The sequence below is a fragment of the Heptranchias perlo genome, chromosome 1 (genome assembly GCF_035084215.1).
Source record: "Heptranchias perlo isolate sHepPer1 chromosome 1, sHepPer1.hap1, whole genome shotgun sequence".
NCBI lineage: Eukaryota > Metazoa > Chordata > Chondrichthyes > Hexanchiformes > Hexanchidae > Heptranchias > Heptranchias perlo.
Window position 1 is genome coordinate 195,455,872 of NC_090325.1, and position 25,502 is coordinate 195,481,373.

At 41.4% G+C, this 25,502-nt stretch overlaps 1 protein-coding gene across 4 annotated transcripts in view; it reads left to right on the top strand.

The window, feature by feature from the left end:
* uso1 (USO1 vesicle transport factor) overlaps nucleotides 1–25,502 on the top strand; it is an 85,491-nt gene that overhangs the window by 41,436 nt on the left and 18,553 nt on the right. For 2 of the 4 annotated variants that reach the window (XM_067994578.1, XM_067994589.1), the window contains 8 exons: nucleotides 1,492–1,670; nucleotides 6,240–6,380; nucleotides 8,006–8,094; nucleotides 8,989–9,143; nucleotides 10,487–10,692; nucleotides 15,111–15,131; nucleotides 19,861–19,971; nucleotides 20,522–20,640. In XM_067994578.1, coding sequence (XP_067850679.1) covers nucleotides 1,492–1,670; nucleotides 6,240–6,380; nucleotides 8,006–8,094; nucleotides 8,989–9,143; nucleotides 10,487–10,692; nucleotides 15,111–15,131; nucleotides 19,861–19,971; nucleotides 20,522–20,640 — 1,021 coding nt within the window. The remainder of the gene's footprint in view (nucleotides 1–1,491; nucleotides 1,671–6,239; nucleotides 6,381–8,005; nucleotides 8,095–8,988; nucleotides 9,144–10,486; nucleotides 10,693–15,110; nucleotides 15,132–19,860; nucleotides 19,972–20,521; nucleotides 20,641–25,502) is intronic. The other 2 variants (XM_067994595.1, XM_067994603.1) reach the window with 1 other exon arrangement.

Here is a 25,502-nt window from a genome sequence, read left to right on the forward strand (position 1 = left end):
GATCAACGGATAGGTGGCAGATGCAATAGAGCAGAGAAATTTAAAGTAAAATGTTTTGCCTTCAAGAATGGGGGAAGGATGTACACCTTAAAGAGTAATATTTTAAAGGGAGTGGACATGCAGTGGGACCTTGTGTAGATATGTTAGTCATTAAAGGTTTTAGCATGAGCAGATAAGGGCAGAAAAAGGACAAATGGAATCCTTGGTTTTGTATCTACATGCATAGAATACAAAAGCAAAAACCTAATGCTGAACACGTTAAGTTGTGGTTGGCGTATTGTGCACATCCCGTTAGAGGGAGAATAGAAAAGGTGCAGTGTAGCTTGACTAGGATTTTACCAGGGATAAGGGATTGCAGTAATGGAGAGATTTGAGAAGTTGGATACTTTTTCACCAGTGCTGACCAGGTTGACGGATGATCTGAAAGAGGCCTTAAAGATTATGAAAAGGTTATGGTTGCATAAATAGTGATAGATTGAGATGGTAACGAGAGGGCACAAATTTAAGCTAATGACATAAGATAACAAAAACACAGTTTTAACCAACAATTGTGAGCATACCACCTGACTTCAATATTTCCCAGGACACCTTCGTTTAAGGTGAACATGCCTGGCTGGTGATCTGTGAACCATAGATGTTTTTCTCACTTATCAAAGCAACATTTAAAAACACTGCTGCTTGGTCTTCGTAATGGAAACTCTTGGTTTCTGATCTTCCATTTCCACTCCATTAAATGTGACTCTGGGTGAACTTCTTTAGATGTAGCTGAGTTTTGCCATGATTTTTGACACCTTGTCCCAGATACCCGTCTACCCTGCCCATTAGATATGATCGAAATACTCCCATTCCGAAATTGGTAAAACCTCTACACTGCTAATTCAAATCACATACAGATATCAGTATTGAATCTTTCCAGGCCCTTTGCCCATGTCCTGTGAATCAGGAATCATCTCCTTTGGCAAAATATACATGTGCATAATAATGTGGTGGTTTTAATTATTAATGTTGAACAGCAGTGTGAGAAACTTCAGTCCCTTAATTTTCAATGCAAAGTACCCACTGGAGTTTTGTGGCAAAAAAAACCCAACCCGTAACCGATTCCATGACAGTCATATAAATTGAGAGCATTTTGCATGTTAAAACCAGTTTCCCCTCTTTCTATGTAAAATCATTCCCTTTTCCTACTAATATTTTGTGTGTATAACTAATCTTTCGATCCACACCTCTGCTTTGTCACTGGTATTCAACTAACATTTTGTGGCGTCTGAGAGGTTAAGGATACCAAATTCAGTTTTTGAAGTGTCCCAGCCTGCACGAGCAACGTTAGAAATAGACGTAGACTTCAACCAAAAACATGTTTGATGGGGGGACGAAGAGGTTTAAATTAACATATTAAAAATGAATTCCCCTAAAATTGGTTGTGTAGAAGTTAGGACACCTTATATCTTTGTAAAATATCTGTTTTTAATAAATGTTTTTCATGTGTTCTAGGCATTGTGGTTGAAGATTGTCTTCTACTGCTCCTTAACTTATTGAAGAACAATAGTTCAAATCAGAATTTTTTCAAGGAGGGTTCATACATTCAGCGCATGAAACCTTGGTTTGAAGTTGCTGAAGACAATTCTGGTTGGTCTGCACAGAAAGTGACAAATCTTCACCTGATGCTGCAGGTATTATTGCTTAGAGTTAACAAATTAAGAATGAACAAATATACTTTTATACAATGTCTTTAACATCCTTAAGACAGCCCAAAGCACTTCATTGCCAATCAGTTACTTTTCAAGTGTAGCCACTGTTCTGTTGTAGGCAAATACAGCAGCTAATTTGCCTCTGGCAAGATTGCAGAAACAGCAATGGCGTGAATGTCTAGTTGCTCTTATTTTCATAGTTGACGGATGAATGTTGGCCAAGACACTGGGAAAACTCCTTGCTCTTCAAAAAGTGCCATGAGATCTTTAACATCCAACGGAACAGGCAGATGGGGAATGGGTTTAACATCTGATCTCAAAGACAGCACCTCCAACAATGCAGCAGTCCCTCAGTACTTTATTGAAGTAAGAGTCTAGATTATGTGCTCAGCTCCTGGAGTGGGACTTGAGACCATAACCTTCTGGCTCAGAAGTAAGAGTGCTGCCACTGAACCAAGCTGACACGTCTAATTAAAATGAAATTTGAATGACTTAAGGTTTTTCTTCAATGAATTTATTGTCCTCTTCACTTACACGTTGATACGTTGTGGTGTGCAAAGTTTGAAATATTTACCCAGCCGCTTGAAACTTTTCCAGAATGCCCAACCCTGCTCCAGTAAAACACTTGATTGTGGTTGAGTTTGAGTGCTGTGGTGCTGGGCCAGTTTTTCAATGTTTAGTAATCGGCTGCTTGGAAATGTTTTGAACGTTCAATCTTTTGTATGTGGGTACTGAAGCCATTGGGCATATGTATCGGTATTGTTAACAATGTTGGGTTAGGTCCTCTTCTGGCCATTTGATTAACTAATTTAGCCGTGTCACCTTCGACCGACCTTGGCATTGTCAATCATATAATTCATGTCTCCATTACTTTTCTGGAGACTGAATTGATCTGGCCGAAAACCCGTTACTATTACTATCGAGTCCATGAAAACTATGTGATCTGTTCCTGCTTTCATTAGTTGTTGGAATCGCAATCAGTTTCTCTTTTAGGCATCTGGATAATGTGAGCTGCGTGACCCATTCTCCCATTTAGTTTCTTAAAATGTTCCCAAGTCTACCGGACGGTCATTGGCCATTGACCTGTCTTTTGCAGGCTTTAGTTATTTTCTTTGCGTGCATAGCCACAAGAGATTAATCAGTGTCATTAATTCTTCATTGATTTTACTTTTTCCATTGACATTTGAATTATTCCATCTGATTTGAAGTTATCCTTGGATATTTCCAAATTATATATATATATATATATATATATATGCTACAATGCCTTTTAATTTGGTGCAATTTTCATAAGGTTGCCTTTTCATAAATTCAGAGAAATGTTGACAGACTGAGAATCTGAAACTAAGACAATATTTCAAAAAAGAACTAGCTTTAATATAGAACTTTTTAAAGAGGCGTGCTTTTTCGGAAAATATATTAAAATCTGATTTTTCAAGTCGTTTTGGTGTTGTAAAAAACAGACTTGGATCTTTTTGGTTCTGATCCTCCTATAGAATTTGGGAACCAAGCTCTTGTCTTGTGCTTGTCCAGTGTTTTGCTCAGAATGATGTGCAAGAGGTTTTTCTAACAAGTGGCTTGGATAGAATCATTGAAGGGTGCCCCCCTAGAGTATGTTTGTTTAATTTCCCTTATTTTTTTGGTTTCTACATTAAGTGCTGGTCCTCATTAGAGCAGTGGAGATTTCCAGATATTTGTCTCTGTGGCCTGCTTTATTTTAATGTGGCTGCAATTATCAAAATAATTGTGCCTTTACATGCAGCATCAATAGAATCGCACATCCTGAAAATTGAGCCTTGGTCTTGGTATACTGACCCCTAGTGTTGGTAATTACAACAGATAACGATTGAAACAATATCGTACTACAGTGGTCATGACTTTACTCTACAATACAGCATCAGGAGGGAGCAGAGAAAAACAAAAATTAATATTCTTCTACAGATTACATTCTCTTGACACCACTGGAGTGTTACAGTTCTGGGTCACGTTCTGCTGGGTTACATAAGGAGTGACCTCCCTTTTAAGACATTTTGTGAGGCCATGATGTCCTAATATTGAAGTTGACCGTCCCATTCCTGCATAGTGTATACGTACCTGTTCCATCTTGGGGCGTCAGTTTGTTTTACTGGCACGAGTCTCACTCCTCAGATGTTTGTTGCAACAGTTGTACGAGAAAAGTGGTTTCAAACACTTGTAATTGCTCCAGGGCATTCACTGCTGCATTAGACCATGATCACCACCTTTGCTGCCTATTTACAAAGCATGCCATCTAATGTGTGTCTGGACTTCTTTCCCAGGAACAGGTGGAATATGCATCATGGTCTTTGACGTATTGTAGGAGAAAATATCTAGAGTCCCATGCACCAGGTGTCTGATGGCATCACTAATTTATTGGTACCCTGGCACCCTAGGCACTGGCTTGCCCCCACACCGTATAGACTGGTACAGAGAAGGCTGATCATTGCTAATCCACCACCCGCTGTACTCCAGCAGCATGATTCCTGGAGCTCACCTCAAAGCTGTCATTGTTGAGATCCCCGCCCCCCAATTACTAATTGACCAAACCCCAGATGTGATCTGTAGAAAAAAAGATAGATTCCTTAACTTGTAGATTAATTTTTGTCTCTGAGAGCATCCTTCACGCAAAACATTCCCACTTGGCCTTGCAGGGGATGCAATTGATTTGTTTTCTTGGATGCCACCGGGTAAAATGAGCTGTAGGGACAATTCCTTGTATTCAGTGAGAGTTGGGTTTGTTCATATGAGGGTGCCTCCACAGCATCATGTCATGACATGGCAGAATACCTTAAATGAGGTTGTCCTTGGGTATTTCACCCTCCCCCCAACAGAGGCGTGGCCCGGAGCAGGCCACTCCAGCATTGTGTGGAGAATATTCCATAGAAGAACAAAGACCCTACAAATTAGGTAATCTTTTTGCCAAGCTGATCTTAATTAGTACACGAACTAGTAGAAATTTGGAGAGCACCCTCTGTTTTCTCCCCAGTTTTCTCTGTATATTTCTCAAAGGCAATGTCTAATGTTGAGATTATGGTTTGGGTACACGTGGTCTTCTGGTACCTCACTCAAGTGGCCATTTTTATGAGGGAGACTTAATGCTATTGACAGATTATTCGACAGAAGGGGTTATCACAGCCAAGCCTGATGTCCTCACTCGACATCCACCTCAGATGTGTTACTCTATATGGATCACTGTATAACTATCAAGAGTGGGAATCCTGTCTGAATTATTTTTTCTTCCCTTTTGTATCAGTTTGGCTCAGTTGGTTGCACTCTCGCCTCTGAGTCAGGAGATGGTGCTTTCAAGGTTCACATCAGGCCTTCAGTGCGTATTCTAGGACTTGGACATAAAATCAATGCAGTACTGCTATCTTTCAGTTGAGACGTTAAACTGAAGCCCCATATGCCTGTTCAGGTGGCTCCAGCAGGTCCCATGGCACATACTGACCTATCTCCAATTTGCCCTTTCCCAGGTTCCCAACTCCAAGCCCATCTCTTCCAAAGTTTTTCTTTTCAACTTTCTCTACTCTTGTTTCTGGCCAGCCCGCAGCACTGAAAATGACCTGGCCAAAGTCACAAATGACATCTTGTGTTACTGCCTTGTTGCCCATCTCCAGCTTTTAATAATTTTGGTATTCTTCCACTCCGTTCTTCGACATTATCTCCCCTCAGTTGCCTTCCTTCGTGGGATTGTTCCCTCTTATATCCGTTCCTGTCTGTTCCACTGCAGTTGCATTTCCTCAAACATTTTTTTTCCTTCCATGACTGTACAGTCACCTGCAGTGTTTTTCCACACCTCTCATCTTTCTGTTTATCATCGTGCTACCCCTCACCAAAATCATCCATAAGAATGGGGTCACCTTTCACATACACTCCAAAAAAACCCCAATGCTGTCACACTACTACTATTGACTCCAAGGCTCCTGTCGAGTCTTGGATGAGGCAATGGTTTCCTCCGATTAATGTCAGCAAGACAAACCCTCTTCCTTACCTGCCCAAACTGTATGCCTCTGGTCCAGCTCCATCAATATGCCTGGTTGCTTGCTAAGGTTGAACCATGAACTGCGCCCTCGAGGTACATGTCCGATGCGTCACTAATGGACCTTGTTTTTCTTCTCTGAAGCAATGCTTCATAGCTCCCCTTCCCCATCCCCTATCCCTTTGCTATCAAAACCCAAATCCATACCTGCATCTTCAGAATGAAGTTCTCGAATGCCCTATTCACTGACAATACCTTTTCCCGAACAGTTCAACTGATGCATTTGACAACACATTTTAAGGAACAGATGATTTTGATAAGAGATGCCATTCAGACATATTTAAATGTCATTTGCTTGGGAGACTTACCTAATTTGGATCTTGGAATACTGCTGGCAACTAAAGTTTAAACGCACATTTTCTGTAAGTTGCAAAATGTCACTGGTTGAAAAAGAAAATTCTGTTTTACAGGAGTTCCTGGACTGGTGTGGATGCTAATAGAGTTATTTGATTGAAGGGCTACACTGACATTTACTGTGATTTTTTAAATTTTAGTTGGTGAGAGTGCTGGTGTCTCCCGTGAACCCGCCTGGTGCCACAAGCAGTTGTCAGAAGTCGGCATTCCAGTGTGGCTTGTTGCAGCAGTTGTGCACAATCCTGATGGCAACTGGGGTTCCCGCTGACATTCTCACTGAGGTGAGTTACATGGATTTACATAGGCCATTTTCTGTCTTGTAAGTTCTCTCAGCCCAACTGGTGTATGTCGGTGTTTATGCTCCACGCGAGCCTACTCCCACCTTACTTCAACTCACCCTCAACATATCCTTCTATTCCTTTCTCCCTCATGTACTTATCAAGCTTTCCCTTAAATGCATCTATTGCTATTTGCCTGAACCACTCCTTGTGGTAGTGGGTTCCACATTCAAACCACTCTTTGGGTAAAGAAGTTTCGCCTGAATTCCTTACTGGATTCATTGGTGACTATCTTGTATTTATGGCCCCTAGTTTTGGACTCCTCCAAACGTGGAAACATCTTCTCTACTCTATCGAACCACTTCATATTTTTAAAGCCCTCTAGTCAAGTCTTGTGATGCAAGTACAAATTAAAAGCATAATAATGACATTGCCAGGACAGGAGTAATTTACCAAAGGTTTAGGAGCAATAAGGATTATTTGCTGTATGAGCGTAGTAATAAAATGTTACCAAATGTGATTACATTTTTTTAATAGGGTACGTATGGGTGATATTTGAAAAAATATTAAAAGCATAACATTTTGTTAGTGGTAGAACTGCAGTATTCATGATACTGCTATTAAATATTTTTGAGCTAACTGCTGTTGACGGAAGGTGTAACTTAAAAGTGCAGATGTGTTCCTTGAACCTTTCCAAGCACAGTGTAGGAAGACCCTATGTAAACAATCTTACAACACCAGGTTATAGTCCAACAATTTTATTTGAAAATCACAAGCTTTCGGAGGCTTCCTCCTTCGTCAGATTCACCTGACGAAGGAGGAAGCCTCCGAAAGCTTGTGATTTTCAAATAAAATTGTTGGACTATAACCTGGTGTTGTAAGATTGTTTACATTTGTCAACCCCAGTCCATCACCGGCATCTCCACATCATAGGAAGACCCTAGAGTACTGTAGCTGCATATTCCCAGTACAAATACTCTGATCCCAATCTCGGGCAGGTATAGCGAACGGCAAATGTATGCTCTCACTCGACTTGACCTGAAGACAGACCAACTGGGTCAACCTTTTTCAACTTGTTTACAGGGGGGAAAAAAAATCTTTTGCTGTTGATGGAAAAGGAAGGCGTCCAAGTTAAAGTAGATGCTGGCCTTCTGAATCCAGACCAGACTGATGAGAAAAATCCTCTGGCTGTAAGAAATGATCTTGGGCAGTCTCACTGTTCCCATTGACATGAGCCCACAGCAGGAAACTGCCCTGGTTGAGCATTGTGGCAAGCTTACTCCAAAAGACCACATGAATGCTGGTGGGGGAAATGGTGCATCATGCTGGCAGATTAGGTGCTCCTCTTGAGGTTGGCGCTGAATTGCATTGTCGGGTAAGAGTAGGTGGAGTTTTACTTTGCACCCAATCCTGTTGTACCTGACCTGGGAACGTTTGATGTCGATACTGGGAATCTTAGAATAGAAAGTGTGCTTTTGCCCATCACTAACACCCATCACCTGGATCACAAAATTCACAAAATCATTCATCAAATAAAGATAGCATTGTCCAGCCTGATTATTGTAGTGCACAATGCATTATTGTACCTGTGACCTTTGATTTTACATTTGGCTTTCATGTTTATATAGACCATTAACACTGTATCGGAAGTCATCAGAGGCTCCCAGGTGAACCAGGATTACTTTGCTTCTGTGAACGCACCTTCCAATCCACCAAGGTAAGACGGATAATAAAATTAAAAAGTTGAAAAGTTTAGTTTTAGTGTGCCCATTTGCTGAAGTCTCCAAAGCTACTGTCTTGTAAATATTGAACCCTAATAGGCATGAAGCTCATTTTCAAGCTGCTGTTGCATTTTAATTTTGTTAATTGAGTTATACAAAGAGATTGTAAGCATCTTGAGCCTGAAAATGATTACAATTTACAGAGTTCATGTTGCTTCATTTTTATCTACTACTTCTGTCTTGGACCTCCCGCCTACAGTTTTTAGTTGTTACTGAATACAGTGCAACCTATGTTTATCCATTGTGACTAAAAATTGCAAGTACAAGTCATTCAGAATTATCCTCTAGACATCTATGTCTGTGTACTCATATTGCAGTTATTCAACCCAGGCAATGTATGCATTTTGTTGATTTGCTGAAATGCGAGTGCCGACACAGTACTGCCTTTAAGTAATGTTGCTATATTAACTGAATTCAGATCGGATTGCCTTGGTAAGTCAGTATTCATTGATAACATCAAGGCCTTCCTTTACAAAATGCACTTTCCTTGTCTACAAATGGCAGTGTGATGAAATCCCATAATAATTTTATATTCACTAGAGGCATAGTGGAATGTGCAAATTTCTTAGACAAAAATACAAGTTCTGGGTATGCCCTGAATATTGAAAGTACCACCCAGACTGTTCACCCTCACTAAAGAAAGACAACCAACAGTGAGGACCCAGAGTATTATTGAGTACAGCAGCTTTCTGAACTTAATGCAATATTGGTTTATTAAATCTCAACCACATTCCCGTCGAATGTCAGCTTATAGTTCTTGTTTTGAAAGTTGTATTTTAAAATCTCCTTTTTCTGAAGTTTTCCAAAAAAATTAACTTTTTCCAACACAGACCTGCAATTGTAGTGCTCCTGATGTCCATGGTGAATGAAAGACAGCCATTTGTTCTGCGTTGTGCTGTGCTGTACTGTTTCCAGTGTTTCTTGTACAAAAACCAGAAAGGACAAGCAGAGATTGTTGCCACACTTCTGCCAGCAACTATTGATGGTAAGCTTTCCTCTTCAGCAACCAGTTTCCAAGATATGTCAAAAGTACCTGAGAAATTTCTATGTAGGTTCAGATATGCAAATCTTTGAAGTGGGATGACAAAGTTGCTAAAGCAGTTTCCTTTTTAAAAGATATTATATGGGATCCTAGGTTTTATAAAAAGGGGCAGAGATGATACTAAACCTATGCAAATGATTGGTTAGGCCGCAGTTAGAATATTGTGTCCAGTTTTGGCCGTCCTACTTTAGGAAGAATGTCAGGGCCGTGGGGAGGGTTTAGAAGAGATTTAGTTAGAGTTCAGAGGCTTTAGTTATGAGGAGAGACCAGAGAAACTGGGGCTTCTTTTATTAGAACACAAATTAATAGAACATCCTTTAGAAGTGTTCAAAATTTTGAGGGGTTTTGCTAAGATAAATGGGCAAAAACTATTTCCACTGGTTGGTAATTAGAGGGCGTAAACTTAAGTTGATCACCAAAAGAACAAAGAGAGAGGTTAGGCGAGAATTTTATTGGGCGAGAATTTTATTGGGCGAGAATTTTATTGGGCAGATGATTGTTGGGACATGGGATGCCCTACCTGGAAACAGAATCCATAATCTGATTTAAAAGGGAACTGGATAAATATTTGAAAAAGAAAAGCTCAGAAGGGGCAAGACCAGGGAATTAGGATCATTGGGCTGAACAGCAGTCTCTTGTGCTGTGAAAAATCTATAATTCTTAGAATTGTGTAAATTACAGCACAGGAGGAGGTCATTCAGCCCATTGCGCTGATGATGCTAGCTGCTCAGTTTGAGCTATCTACTCTAATCCCACTACCCTGCATTTTCCCTGCATCCTTTTATATTTTTTCTTTTCAAATACTTACCCAATTTCCTTTTTAAATGTTATAGTCTCCGCCTCAATAGCGTGAGAGAGGTTATTCTGTTTTTATTTTTGCGGTAACATTGTATACTTGTAATTCAGCAATTGCAGTGCATGTGTCTTGTAGTTCAGCAAGGCAACATTGTATCTCAGGCAGTAGAGTTTTATTAACCTTTGAGAATTGAGGTTAGAGCTACAAAGCCAGTACAGATGGAGGATTGAAGACTAGAAGTTATTTGTGCATTCTGCTTTTATAACTGAGAATTCTCACTAATGACTCTTTGAAGTCAATAGAATCCTGCTTTGTTGGATATGTTGCATGGCAAAATATGTCATTAAAGTGAAGAGTAGACTAAGAAATACATTGCCCTCCAAAGATGTACAAAAATAGCAGTGTTCCATTTCTATTTGCCTCGAGCAGCAGTCCGTGAAGGTTTGTACGTTATTCAAATTTGACGAGACCTTTTGTTTTATTGGTTTAGCCAATTCCATCTCAGCTGGCCAGCTGCTGTGTGGGGGACTCTTCTCCACTGATTCACTCTCGAATTGGTGTGCTGCTGTGGCACTCGCCCATGCTCTGCAGGATAACTCCATCCAGAAGGAACAGCTGCTCAGGGTACAGCTGGCAACTAGCCTTGGGAATCCTCCGGTCTCCCTGCTCCAACAGTGCACCAACATCCTCTCTCAGGTACGAGGTTATGGAAGTTACTGACCGTACTTTGAATTCCAGACTCGTGAGCCATAGTCCAGGTTTGTGTTTGAGCTGCCTGTGTCAGCATTCGTCATTTTAGAAAATTGCAAAGTCACTGTATAGCAGAACGTTGGTGCTACACTGTGTTCACTTCCACCGTGTTGATTTTTTGCAATTTCCATACAAGTTTCTGGTCTTATTAATGCTTTTGGGGAGTTGAAGCATTTTTCTGTTCTTCCAAAATAAAACAGGAAATGAGGAGGCACATGACCATTGGGGTAAGCTGAAGAAACTATAAACCGAAGGAAACTTCCAAATGGGGCACTTTCTTTGAGAGGAGGAGAGTCACTTGGTGTGGAATATATTGCTCACAGTCACCTGATTATAATGCTGCTGCTCACTGATTTCACTTTGTTTAATTGAACAATGATAGTTCAGCGAGTTAGCGATGAGAGTAGGGCTAGAGTTCAGCCTGTCGTCAACTTTAGACTTAAAATTATTTTAGAATCGCTATAAAACTCCCCAAATATTGAAAATGTGAACAATTTTCATGTGGCTGGTAAAGTGAGGCTTTAGAGGAGCTTGTAAGCAGCTTGTGTCCATCATAGTAATGTTACTGTGTACATTTGTACCATTTTGGCATCACTGGGTGTAAACTGAAAACTTGCAAAGCCATTCAGCCAGGGAGATTGCTGTTTCCCTGGAACTGCGGAGAGTTTAAGGATTAAACTTTTACACCAAAAATGTTAAACTTCTTTCAGGGGTGAGAGTAGCAGTGGCTTTACGCTTTGTCCTTTCACCTGTGGGATCTGAATTCAGCCCAAGATCTCTGAGTAACGAGTGATAACGTCAGCTCAATATATGTAACATACACGGAGCACCACACTCTAAACTACTGTGAGCAGTGCTACAGGAGAGCTCCCTTTAACATATTGCAATAAATGCAAAGTTTCCCTTAATTGCTGTGTCTCTAGAATGAATAGCTTAATCGTCTGTAATCTTTCTTTATAACCCATCCCTGTTAAGACATGTTACATTATTTTTAGGGCTGTCAATTAATCGCAGTTAACTTGTGCGATTAACACATGAATTTCTTTTGGAGGTTTTTTTAACGTGTTAATCACAGAAGTTGAGGCAAATAGCATAAATGCAAATATGGGGAAGTTAGATAAGTACATGAGGGAGAAAGGAACAAAAGTAAATGGCGATAGGGTGAGATGAAGTAGGCTGGGAGGAGTCGGGTGTGGAGCATAAACGCCGGCATAGACCTATTGGGCCGAATGGCCTGTTTCTATGCTGTAAATTCTATGCAAGTTATGCAGAGTGTACTATTTACGAATCAGTTTCAGAAGTAATGGCCTTCTGTTCTGTTTTGAACATACTGTAATTAGCAATGCTAGGTACAGAATCCATTTTCAAGAAGGGAAAAACTGATTGTTCTTTAATTGGAGGCTTTGTTTAGCCTTGGTCTTTACAGTCCGCTGTTTGCATCCAAAAACTCCCGGAGGTGGAGGTTTCTACATTTTCCTGGAAAAAGTCCTCTTAAGATTTTGATTAGTGTGATGTAGTGATGAGGGAAAATAGTTTGCTTTGGTTTGCTAAATGGCAAATGAGTGGATACCTGTAGAGTTTAATACTTGAAGGTGAGTAAGATTTGAAATTATTGATCGTAATGTATAGGAAACAATTGTATTCAAGGTACAAAAATGAATAAGGAAGGAGCATAACTTGTATTTTTCTGTGCAGGACTTGGAAAAGCCTATTTATTTTCAGACTTATTTGCAGGATAACACAGAAGCGAGCACAGCTCACCGTTCCATCCAAATCAATTATTTTGCGGCTAAAAACAATTTAGAAATGATGTCACCATCCTGTCCAGTAATGATATTTCTGAAATACTCTTTACATTGCCTGTTAAATTGCTTGGCACACTATTTATTGCACTAACAGTACACAGACTCAGTTTATTTAACTGGATAAGGTTTAGTTTGTCCATCTGTCGTAAATTAATTCTATGCATAACAGGGAAAAGTGCCTCGAAGCCCACAAGTAGGAGAAGACGGAAATGGGAGTCTGGGGACATTAGTAAGTGAGAAAAAATATTGGGGAAGAAAAGGGAATTAGTTGAGTGAAATATGAAATACAAACAAAACCTCAAATCAGTGGAGCTGGGAAACAACTGGAAACTTTGCTCCAAACTGCCACCCACTGGCCACACTGTCCAATTGTATTGCAGCATCAAGAGTGGGAAATTGAATGGGGAATATTCAAGAGAATATAATGGCACAGGTTGATGCAAAAATGGGGGCAAGAAAGTGACAAAACAGCAGGAATTTAGGAAGTGCACTTTTGTCACAATCTGAGGACACTTAATTCCGTTTATTCCACTCTATCCAAATGTCTTTAGTTTACCTCTGATTGGCTGACTGTAATATGTGATTTTCTCCCCAACTTGAGTCTATTTTCTCCAGACTGAGTAAGTTTAAAACAAACTCGCAACAATTGAACAGCTCCCAGCGAAGTGTAAACGTGGGGAGGTTTAATGTTTTTAAACACTGATTTTTACAATTGGGGTATTTAACTCTACCTGTCTCATTCATACAGATGCAAAGCTATCTTAAAAGGTGCATTTCAACCCCCACACTCTGAGAAAATACCAGTTCTGACGTCTCCAACCCTGTCAGATCAAATAAACCCAGGGTTCTCATCTGTAGCCTTACCTGGAATTGACTCCAGCAATCATTTCAAGAGCACAGAGCCTTACAGCGACATACACCTAGAATCTATTTCACACAGCATAATGTCATATGTTTTATTTGCAAACACTTTGGGTAACCTGATCTATGATTCTGGGTAAATGAATGTGAAACTATAAAGAGGGACCAACAATATGAATCCAGAAATAGGAAAACAGGGCTGGGCTTTTAGGATGATAACAGCATCAATAATAAAACAAACTTGAACAAAATGGATGCAGTAATAGTATGAAATAAATATGATTAAAATCAAGATTAGCTAAGATTAAAATTGTCAATCATTAATTTCTTTAATGATTGGACAGTCCAAATTATTTTATATCTTAACGCTGACTGCTGATGTGAGTCCCCTGTAGTTAACAATACTATTCAACATAAACCTAGAGGTTTGCGTTCATTCTTTCAATCAACTGTAACAGAGATTTTTCCTGTATCTCCCAATCTGGTGGTACTTGGGGTCCCCTGTGTCCTTGCAAATACAAATACACAGGTACATCTCTCCCTTTGGGCTCACAGCATCTGTGCCCTGCCTGTATGCTATCAGTTCTATTAAATTAAAGATTTTTTTAAATCTAGAGGAGGCCACTGTCCATTGCCTTCGCCAGTCAGTCGGGCTACTGGAGAAGGCAGAGTTAGAAAATGGAGACCCTTTTGGATGGGGCTCTGAAAAATGGGGTTTTACACTTGTTACCTCCAACCCAAGGTGTAGGTGGTGGCTGATATAAACTGCATGGCAACGGCTTGTCCTTTTGGGATCTAACTGTCCCACCCAGACCAACGTGGCCCTGTGTAGTTCTTCCCCTGACATTGGGAAGGTCTGCAGCCAGACTGAGAAAGCCATGTTCATGACTAAGTATAACTCTGCACCGTATAAGCTGACTGATACGACACTAACACAAGCCAGTGGATGTGTTTCTCATAAAAACTGCCCAATAATGTAAAAGTGGGTAAGTGGGTCATTTTCTTAACCAGTTTCTGATCCGGTCCCATGATCTACCTTAGATTCCTGTGGCTTTTAATTCGAAGCCTTTAATTTGAAAATTTGTCAACAGCTTCCTAATTGTTAAATAAGCTGTCACATGGAGTGACATCCCTTTAACTTTGTTATCCTTGAGTCCAGGTTTTTTGGGCATGACTGTCCCTTTCTAACTCTATACTGCCTGTTTAAGATAGTGCTATCTAGGTACTCCTCTCCCTCCCCCTTAGTGAGCACAGGCGTGTAGCACAGAACAGTTCCTAATTTGTCATCTGGTGTCACAAGTATGGAAAAGTGATAGTAATAGGGATGATTTTTTGTCATTAAGACTGAGCTACAGTGACTGAGGTCTGTGGAACTATGTGCAGCATGAGTCGATGTCCTCAGGAGAAAGAGATAAAGTTTGAAAGGAGGAGAGGAAAACATTTTTTAAAAATTCCAAAAACAAAAACAGGAAAAGCTGGAAATTCTCAGCAGGTCAGGCAGCGTCTGTGGAGAGAGAGAAGTCAGTCAGTCGATCTTTTAAGTCTTAAGACCCTCGGGACTAAAAAACAGTTCTGTCTGGATAGATCCTCAAACATCTTTCCAATTAAATGTTAGGTGTAAGATTTAAAAAATCCTTGAATAAAATGATTATTTTAAGTATCTTTTATATGACTCATTGTTTGCTGTATGATTTACAGGGAGATAAGATCGACAGGCGGGTAAGTTATTTGCCACAGGGACTGTTTGCTTTCTGCAGCAGGGTTCTTTTCTTTTGCCTTGATTTAAGCTATTTTCTTTTAACTGCATTGAGTGATTCAACTGCTGTCCTGGGTTTGTATGTCTTTCATGTTTAGGTAGTTTCAGCTTTAACATGAGAGTTTACATGGAGTTTAATTTTCTGTACTTTTGAGCTGGCACAGATTGTGGGAAAGAGGACTTGGAGTTGCCCCTGATCTTCCTTTCCCCAAGGGGGCAGTGTGCAATAAGAAATCATTTGGTTTTTTTCAGTGCTGTCAAAAACACATTAAAACATTTCACTTGTTGAATGATGGGTCCTGGATATTCTCTCTTCCCCCCACTTCACAGATACATGTCTGGCACATAGGATGATGCTGGAAACTTCCTGGACTGCCTGGGTCAACACTACACACACCTCACTGATCCATTTGAGCAATTGGGGAGCCCTGCTCCTGCACAACTTTACAAAACCCACACCATTATCTAAATATACAACAGCCCTGTGTCCAGTTCACATGCATTCAGATTAAACTAGATGTAGATTGCTAATGTCAAATTGCAGTCATCAATCAAAAAACATAACCAACATCGTGTTAATAGTCTTTTCTCCTTCTGTCCTCACTGTGCATTGCTGGTTCATTGAAGGTGCATATGTGTGTGCAATCTGAATTTAAACACTCCCGTAGATTGTTACTAAACACCAGTGTTTTTCTATTTCCGATTAACAGCACAGAGTGCCCATGATCTGGTACACGTTGGGCAGTTTCACTCAGTGCCTGTTGTGGGGAATGGAAGTGGGTTGCTCAGGTTCCTCACCTTGAGATTGACGCATGTTTGGGTAGTGTGGAGGGAACAGCACTCTGTAACACATCATGTACCTGATGTGGAATTACTTGATACAGATATGTAGCGTTAAAGCTGGAAAGTGTTACATTTCCCCAGCACGAATATCCAATCTGAGCCCAATTTCGCAGGTATTTTAAGAACACTGGCATATTTCCCCCACCCCTCCCTGTGGCTGGGCATGCAGTTGTATTTGTAAAATACTTGTGACTTTGTGTGCAGCATTTTGAAAAGGCTTTGTTTTGCTGTGTATCAGTAACCCTCGGTGGCTGGATGTCTGTTTTGGGTATGTGTTGCTTGCGGTTCAATCTTGTCCTTCTGAGGAGTGGTGATTCTCAGATTTCTTGCTGCTTGCAGTTGCCATTGTTGGTCACCATGTTGCAAAACTTTGCTGCTTCAAATTGATGAGTGCCATCCTTTGGCTTCGCATAAAAGCCAGTTTTAAGACTTTACGCAGCCGCCTTGTTTGTACATTCTTGAATCGCTGGGAATAAATGGCTGCGCTGCTTCTGATTCACCGCCATGCTCGCTGCAGTGTATTCCAAATAGAAATGCAGGAAAATATGGACAGCGAGATCGGCGCTAGCTTGCTGAACTTACGATGTATGTTGCCAATGTTGTCGCTGCAGAAACATCCTGAAATGCCAAAAAGATGGAAGCTGTTGATATGAAGGGTTCATCTTGTGCAGCATAAACAGAGTATAATTTCAGGCACACACCTCTTTTTGTAACTACTTCAGAAATCTGCAAGTACTTGAGTACAGATACAGTATTAACTTACCCTTTATGGTTAATGAAATGTACTTTCAAATACAGTCCATCCAAAGTAGCTTAATTCAAATGAACTGATTTAATTTTTTCTCTCAATTCCCAATTTCCTGCATTATTCACATTGCTGGATTAAAATTTTTGAATAATTCAATTTGTTTTAGCGCAGAAATGAGTTTGAATCACCAGGAGTGGATTGTATAAACCTGAGTTGGTTAAAGAAGCAATCTCCACTATTTCAGAATCTTGACATTTGGGATATTTCTGTCTGGCATTTCTAAGTTCCATTGCTTAGAAAAGAACAATAGGCTATTTCTTAAAATTGACACATGATAAAGATAGTGCAGATTTTCTGGCAAACTTGAACGCACTTTTTTGTTCATGCAAGTATTAAATTCACAGCATGGAGGTGGCATTTACCTGTGCTCTTATCTGTAATACGCTATAATCTATGCAGACCAGTTTCACTTGCACCAACTAACACGGGGTAATCCCAGTGACTCGTAGCAAATGTGAGTTTGGAGAGTAAGCCTGCAGGCCTGGAATGTGAAAGTGGAGTATTTGGTCTGCACTCGTCTCCAACATGTAGCAGAGGGTCCAAAGAAGATTGGTTTCCATTTTTTTAAAATCGGGTGTCTTTCACTGTGGCGCTATGTACGAGAAAACGGGCCTGAGTTGGAAGAAGTTTGTTCAAGAAGTTTGATCATGATTTGGGAGTCCAGTTAGATTTTCAGGTTGCTCCTAATTTTTCACCTTTGAACTATTTTAGTTGTGTAATTTGGGCCAAATTAGGGGAGAGAGTTTGTCAATTATATCATATTTAAATAAATCTTATTTAAAAACAGCTCAATGTATGTGGTAGTCTAGTACTTCTGGGTCCTGAGACTTGTAAGAAAGTATACTTTGTCCCTGGAGCTGGTGGTCTACTTTGTGTTGAAATATAGAATCTTTCCACAGTTGAATTTTGTGGTCAAATTCAAAGTTTTCATTGCAATAGTGTTAATTCAAGACCTTGATGTAATCTGTTCTTAGTGCTATTAAATTTTGTGACTGGCTCTCAATTTTGGAACAGTAGAAGTTCGAGTTGCCTCATTAGAATGAGTTTTCTTAATCAAAAGAATGTATATTGGGATAAATGTCTAATTAATTTTTTAAACTTTAAGGCTTCTTCGTGATAAATCAAATTTAAAAAAAATGTTTTTTATGAATGGTTTCACATTTGAAGTCATCCAGTAGGATTCTCCCCAGCTCCAGCTCCTGCTGCTGTTTGGATCCTTTTGTAGGCGTTGTGTGTTGCACACTGTGCAGGTGTTGGTGACTCTTGCAGTGATCCGTTTGCTTCATCTCAACAAAAACTTGCATTTATATAGTGCCTTTAATGTTCGTAAAATGTCTCAAGGCGCTTGAGTAACTGAGTAATCTCCAAACTGAGTGACCCTTTCAAACGTGTGGTGTGAATGAGGTGGTTTGGTGAAATTAGGTCTGTAGGAAGGCACTTGTGGGAATCGGGTGGGAAAGTGGAGTTGGGGTCGATGATCAGCCATAATCTGATTGAATGATGGAGGAGGCTTGAGGGGCCTTATGGCCTACTCCTGCTCCTATTCCTTATGTTTTTGCATATACCACTGCCTGTGCTTCAGTGGTGTATTATGAATATCCGTTTAAGAACATAAGAAATAAAAGTAGGCCATACTACTCGGGCCTGCTCTGCCAATTCAGTAAGATCATGGCTGATCTTCGACCTCAATTTCACCTTCCCGCCCGATCCCCATATCCCTTGATTCCTCTAGAGTCCAAAAATCTATTCATCTCAGCCTTGAACATATTCAACGACTCAGCAGCCACAGCCCTCTGGGGTAGAGAATTCCAAAGATTCGCAACTCTGCGTGAAGAAATGCCTCCTCATCTGTCTTAAATGATCGCCCCCTTATCCTTTGACTATGCCCTGTAGTTCTAGAAGCCAGTCTTCTAAGCCCAGTCTTATCCTTTTTCTAACCAGATAGTGATGACATTTAAAGCAACAATATCAGCATTACTTTCACTATGAAAGTTTGATTCTCTGGTTCCTATTTATTGCAATAGACTGTCAGAATTTAAGGACTTTTTGGGCCATTTTTCCATAGACATGATTGGGAAGAGAGTTATATTTAAATGTTGGGGTTTTAAAGCAAAGCGTATTCATACAGGTTTATAAAAAGCACTGAGATGCAAGGCGGTTAAAGTGATAATGGGCTAGGGGTTGAAGTTGTTTCCTCAAAGACTGTAAACAGTGATCGATTTGTTAGCCTGCCTCGGTAATTGTAAACCGTTTCAACCTATTGACATAGTCCCGCCCCTCTGGATGTGAGCATGGAAATAAAAACGGACAAACACTCACTGATAGGCTGCCCTTGCAACTTTAAAAACCTTTCACCAGACTCGAGGTTAGAATGCAGAAGTACAGTTACAAATGATTTTGCAAGCAACATGATCCACAGATATGGGGAAGGTTAGGGTGTTCATTAGTTTGTATTGTTGCGTGAAGCCAAGTTGTACAGATTGAACAAAGTTAGCCTGAATGTAACTGGTGCTCGGTATGCTCGCTTGCTGTGAAATAAAGCAGCTTAACGACGTGTATCTGGTGTCATCTTTCCAAGTGCTTTCTTGGTCCACATTCAATAGCAGAGGCGTAAGTATGAAACACACGAGTTTCCAATTCAGATTACGAGAGTTTCTATTGCACCCCTGGGTTACACTATCGTTTAGTTAGATATTGGGCTGTATCAGCACACTCTTAAAATCTAAGATGCTTAGAGGAGTGACTAATGCAGTTGTACCTCAGAGAATATCTAAGGCTAGATCCAAACTTGCAACAGATCTCCTTCCTTTCAGTTGCGTGCAATTTAGAACTCATTATTCACTTGAGATTTTATCCAACCAATGATATTTTTGTTTTCACAGCTTTGCTTCATTGCGCACCACTAAATATTGCAATATTATTGCAAGCACTTGTGATGCAGACTGCGCGCCAAACCCAATTAACAGCTCAAAGCCTTCCAGTTAAAATTTGCAATCTAAATATAACCATATAATTACTAACGTTTTACCTTTCAAATTCAGGGAAGCAAGGTACAGACGCGGGTTGGCCTGCTGATGTTGCTGTCCACGTGGATGACCAATTGTCCTATCGCTGTGACTCATTTTTTGCACAACCAGACCAATGTCCCCTTCGTATCCTTTGTGTGTTGTTTGCTAATCGCTGAGCTGTATTAGTTTGCCTCCATTGAGGTTAAGTATAGATGAGTCTGGACCAGCAAAGAAAGGACAGTTCTCTTGAGCAGTGCATTGAATGTAGATATACTCGTACCACTCTCTAAGTGTTGACTGTTTCTCATTAGGTTTTTCAAGGTTGTACTTGTATATGGGAGGCAGGGATGAGTTTCAAAGAGTCAAATGACATTTTGTTGTGTTATGTGCATTTCTCAGTTTTAGTTTTGATGTTCTTATTTGTTTGATTGCATTTTTTCTCTTTACTTTGCTCGTGCTTTTCAGTCTTCATTCAGTAGAGAAATGTTGCACTGTGTATTAAAAACAAATGGTAATTATGAAAATGTCTATCTGAAAATAGAATTCTAAATATAATTTTCACACTATATTTGCTCTATTTGCTTGTGGGAAACAGTTCTTGAATAAACGCTCATTTCTGCAACCACTTTTACTTCCACAACCACCTTATTTCCAAGTCGCTGGTTTTAAGATTGCCCTTGACAACATTCTCCAGTTAACTGCACAGATATCTGAGAACCTTGGAGAAGAGGAACAGCTAGTGCAAGGCCTCTGTGCCCTTTTATTGGGTATCTGCATATACTACAATGAGAACTCACTGGAGAACTACACTAAGTAAGTGATTCCATAATCCCAGAGTGCAGAACAAGTTCAAGGGACATTGTTAGTTGCCAAGAACCTGTGTGGAACACTTTTTCAAACTAAGAGCGAGATTACCACCTGAAAAGGTTATGTCTTGATAATCTAATTTTTAATTTGGAGTAGTTGGCAAATATAGCCTACGGTGAAAACTTTTTCTCATGATTTCTTTTTGCTTGCTGTGAATTACTTTATCAAAAGAATGGGATGGTTTAGTCACCTTACCAAAAAGAAATGTGTTGTGACAAAGACCCTGCATTTTTTTCCATCTTTCTTCTCGAAGTTGGGCGTTATCCTCCGCCCCCACCCCTCTGCTCATCTGCAGCCCTTCTTGAACAACTGAGTGGCTTGCAAGGCCATTTCAGAGGGCGATTAAGAATCAGCCACATTGCTGTGGGTCTGGAGTCACATATAAGCCAGACCAGGTAAGGACGGCAGGTTTCTTTCCCATTTTCACATCGTTCACCTGACGAAGGAGGAAGCCTCCGAAAGCTTGTGAATTTAAAATAAAATTGCTGGACTATAACTTGGTGTTGTAAAATTGTTTACAATTGTCAACCCCAGTCCATCACCGGCATCTCCACATCATCCCTAAAGGACATTAGTGAACCAGATGGGTTTTTACGACAATCCGGTAGTTTCATGATCACCATAACTGATACTAGTTTTTTTTAATTCCAGATTTTTATTTAATTAATTGAATTTAAATTCCCCAGCTGCCGTGGCGGGATTTGAACTCATGGCTCTGGAATATTAGTCCAGGCCTCTGGATTACTAGTCCAGTAACATAACCATGATGCTACCCTATTGATAACGGCGAGATGTTGCTAGCTTCTGAAGAGCCTTCTGGGAAACTCTAAGTTTCCAATAGTTCCTTATTGTTGGACAATGTTGTCAGCAAAATCCAAATTTACAGGTCTAATGGTCTTTAGCCATCTTAGCCTTTTATCCCTTAGAATCCAATCAATTCCAGTAGCAAAGGGTGTGCAGCCTTATCTAATTCCCATTGTTTTAAACCATTGTGTTTGCAGCCTCTGTCCTAACTTGTTATTTTTGTAGAGGTTCTTGATTATTTTTGGAGTGTTAAAGGCTTATAAGATCGTCCAGAAAGACCCATTAAATGCTGTCAAAGGCTTTTGCAGAGTGGATTAAAATTTAGTGGCTTCTGACATTTCTGAACTATTATTCTTCCCATGAAGAAGATCTGGTCATTATAAGATCTCTGGGGAAGAAACCTGCATTTTTCTGAAGCTTCGTCTTTATTCTGAATTGGATCCAGTAGTGCTTTGGGTCTCTGGCGTAGAACAGTGCTGAACATTTCCCAAGACTGATAAAAAAGGGTCGCACCTCTCCACTGCGCACACTTATCGGTCTCTTCACACTTTGATAGTTTCACAGTTATTGTTTGTGAGTTCCACACACAAGCATAACTTGTGCATCCATCATGATAACGTCCCGCTTTGCTATCTTTTGGCATGTGTCCTGCTATTTCTTCGCGTTGCTCCAGCAGCTTTCTCCTCCTTGAATTGTTGTAGGCCCTTTACAACTGCTTCCAGTGTGATGGGACTAATTTTCAAGCCCAGGGCATTTCTTTCTTTACGAGCAAATATTGATGAATATTCAGGAGTTAGCCTGTTCCGTACATTTAGCAAGTCTTCATTCTATTTCTTTTTGTGCTTCTCTTGTATAAACACACAACTATCATTAGCCTTCAGTGATGCACAGCTTGCGCTGTTGTATGCTGGTTTCTTCCTACAAATACTGAAGATCATGTTCAAGTCACCAGATGTTGCCTTTTCAGTCTCTTCTGTCCAGTTCCCATACCATCATCTGACCTCTTACTCTGTCTTTCTCTGTCAGTCCTCATATATATTTCTCCTTTTCTTGGGTGAAATCCAAGTGGCCCTGGGAGTCCTCAACATTGACTCTGGACCCCATGAAATCTCATGGCATCAGGTCAAACATGGGCAAGGAAACCTCCTGCTGATTACCACCTACTGTCCTCCCTCAGCTGATGAATCAGTCCTCCTCCATGTTGAACACCACTTGGAGGAAGCACTGAGGGTAGCAAGGGCACAAAATGTACTCTGGGTGGGGGACTTCAATGTCCATCACCAAGAGTGGCTCGGTAGCACCACTACTGACCGAGCTGGCCGAGTCCTGAAGGACATAGCTGCTAGACTGGGCCTGCGGCAGGTGGTGAGCGAACCAACACGAGGGAAAAACTTACTTGACCTCGTCCTCACCAATCTACCTGTCGCAAATGCATCTGTCCATGACAGTATTGGTAGGAGTGACCACCGCACAGTCCTCGTGGAGATGAAATCCCGTCTTCGCACTGAGGACACCATCCGACGTGTTGTGTGGCACTACCACCGTGCTAAATGGGATAGATTCAGAACAGATCTAGCAGCTCAAAACTGGGCATCCATGAGGCGCTGTGGGCCATCAGCAGCAGCAGAATTGTATTCCAGCACAATCTGAAACCTCATGGCCCGGCATATTCCTCACTCTACCATTACCAACAAGCCAGGGGATCAACCCTGGTTCAATGAGGAGTGTAGAAGAGCATGCCAGGAGCAGCACCAGGCGTACCTAAAAATGAGGTGCCAACCTGGTGAAGCTACAACTCAGGACTACATGCATGCTAAACAGCGGAAGCAACATGCTATAGACAGAGCTAAGCGATTCCACAACCAACGGATCAGATCAAAGCTCTGCAGTCCTGCCACATCCAGTCGTGAATGGTGGTGGACAATTAAACAACTAACTGGAGGAGGAGGCTCTGCAAACATCCCCATTCTCAATGATGGCGGAGTCCAGCACGTGAGTGCAAAAGACAAGGCTGAAGCATTTGCAACCATCTTCAGCCAGAAGTGCCGAGTGGATAATCCATCTCAGCCTCCTCCCGATATCCCCACCATCACGGAAGCCAGTCTTCGGCCAATTCGATTCACTCCACGTGATATCAAGAAACGGCTGAGTGCACTGGATACAGCAAAGGCTATGGGCCCTGACAACATCCCAGCTGTAGTGCTGAAGACTTGTGCTCCAGAACTAGCTGCGCCTCTAGCCAAGCTGTTCCAGTACAGCTACAACACTGGCATCCACCCGACAATGTGGAAAATTGCCCAGGTATGTCCTGTCCACAAAAAGCAGGACAAATCCAATCCGGCCAATTACCGCCCCATCAGTCTACTCTCAATCATCAGCAAAGTGATGGAAGGTGTCGTCGACAGTGCTATCAAGCGGCACTTACTCACCAATAACCTGCTCACCGATGCTCAGTTTGGGTTCCGCCAGGACCACTCGGCTCCAGACCTCATTACAGCCTTGGTCCAAACATGGACAAAAGAGCTGAATTCCAGAGGTGAGGTGAGAGTGACTGCCCTTGACATCAAGGCAGCATTTGACCGAGTGTGGCACCAAGGAGCCCTAGTAAAATTGAAGTCAATGGGAATCAGGGGGAAAACTCTGCAGTGGCTGGAGTCATACCTAGCACAAAGGAAGATGGTAGTGGTTGTTGGAGGCCAAGCATCTCAGCCCCAGGGCATTGCTGCAGGAGTTCCTCAGGGCAGTGTCCTAGGCCCAACCATCTTCAGCTGCTTCATCAATGACCTTCCCTCCATCATAAGGTCAGAAATGGGGATGTTCGCTGATGACTGCACAGTGTTCAGTTCCATTCGCAACCCCTCAGATAATGAAGCAGTCCGAGCCTGCATGCAGCAAGACCTGGACAACTTCCAGGCTTGGGCTGATAAGTGGCAAGTAACATTCGCGCCAGATAAGTGCCAGGCAATGACCATCTCCAACAAGAGAGAGTCTAACCACCTCCCCTTGACATTCAACGACATTACCATCGCCGAATCCCCCACCATCAACATCCTGGGGGTCACCATTGACCAGAAACTTAACTGGACCAGCCACATAAATACTGTGGCTACAAGAGCAGGTCAGAGGCTGGGTATTCTGCGGCGAGTGACTCACCTCCTGACTCCCCAAAGCCTTTCCACCATCTACAAGGCACAAGTCAGGAGTGTGATGGAATACTCCACTTGCCTGGATGAGTGCAGCTCCAACAACACTCAAGAAGCTCGACACCATCCAAGATAAAGCAGCCCGCTTGATTGGCACCCCATCCACCACCCTAAACATTCACTCCCTTCACCACCGGCGCACTGTGGCTGCAGTGTGCACCATCCACAGGATGCACTGCAGCAACTCGCCAAGGCTTCTTCGACAGCACCTCCCAAACCCGCGACCTCTACCACCTAGAAGGACAAGGGCAGCAGGCGCATGGGAACAACACCACCTGCACGTTCCCCTCCAAGTCACACACCATCCCGACTTGGAAATATATCGCCGTTCCTTCATTGTCGCTGGGTCAAAATCCTGGAACTTCCTTCCTAACAGCACTGTGGGAGAACCGTCACCACACGGACTGCAGTGGTTCAAGAAGGCGGCTCACCACCACCTTCTCGAGGGCAATTAGGGATGGGCAATAAATGCCGGCCTTGCCAGCGACGCCCACATCCCGTGAACGAATAAAAAAAAAATCATGCAAGATCTCATGTTCTTCCTCTGTTCACCAGGGATCATTAGGAGGCAGATCTTCCTTACACCACAACTTTATTCCAAGCCTCTTACTGACTTTTATGCATCCACAAAACTTTCTCAAGGATCTATGTCTGCCTGTGCCTTGAACTTTGGAATTCAATTCTCAGATTACCGTCTGTCAACTTGTTCACGTCATGTAAGCATTTGTTTTTTGTTTTGTTTCTTTAGTTTCCTCCTGAACAATGATTAGATCATTCCTTTCACAACATTTAAAGCTTTTC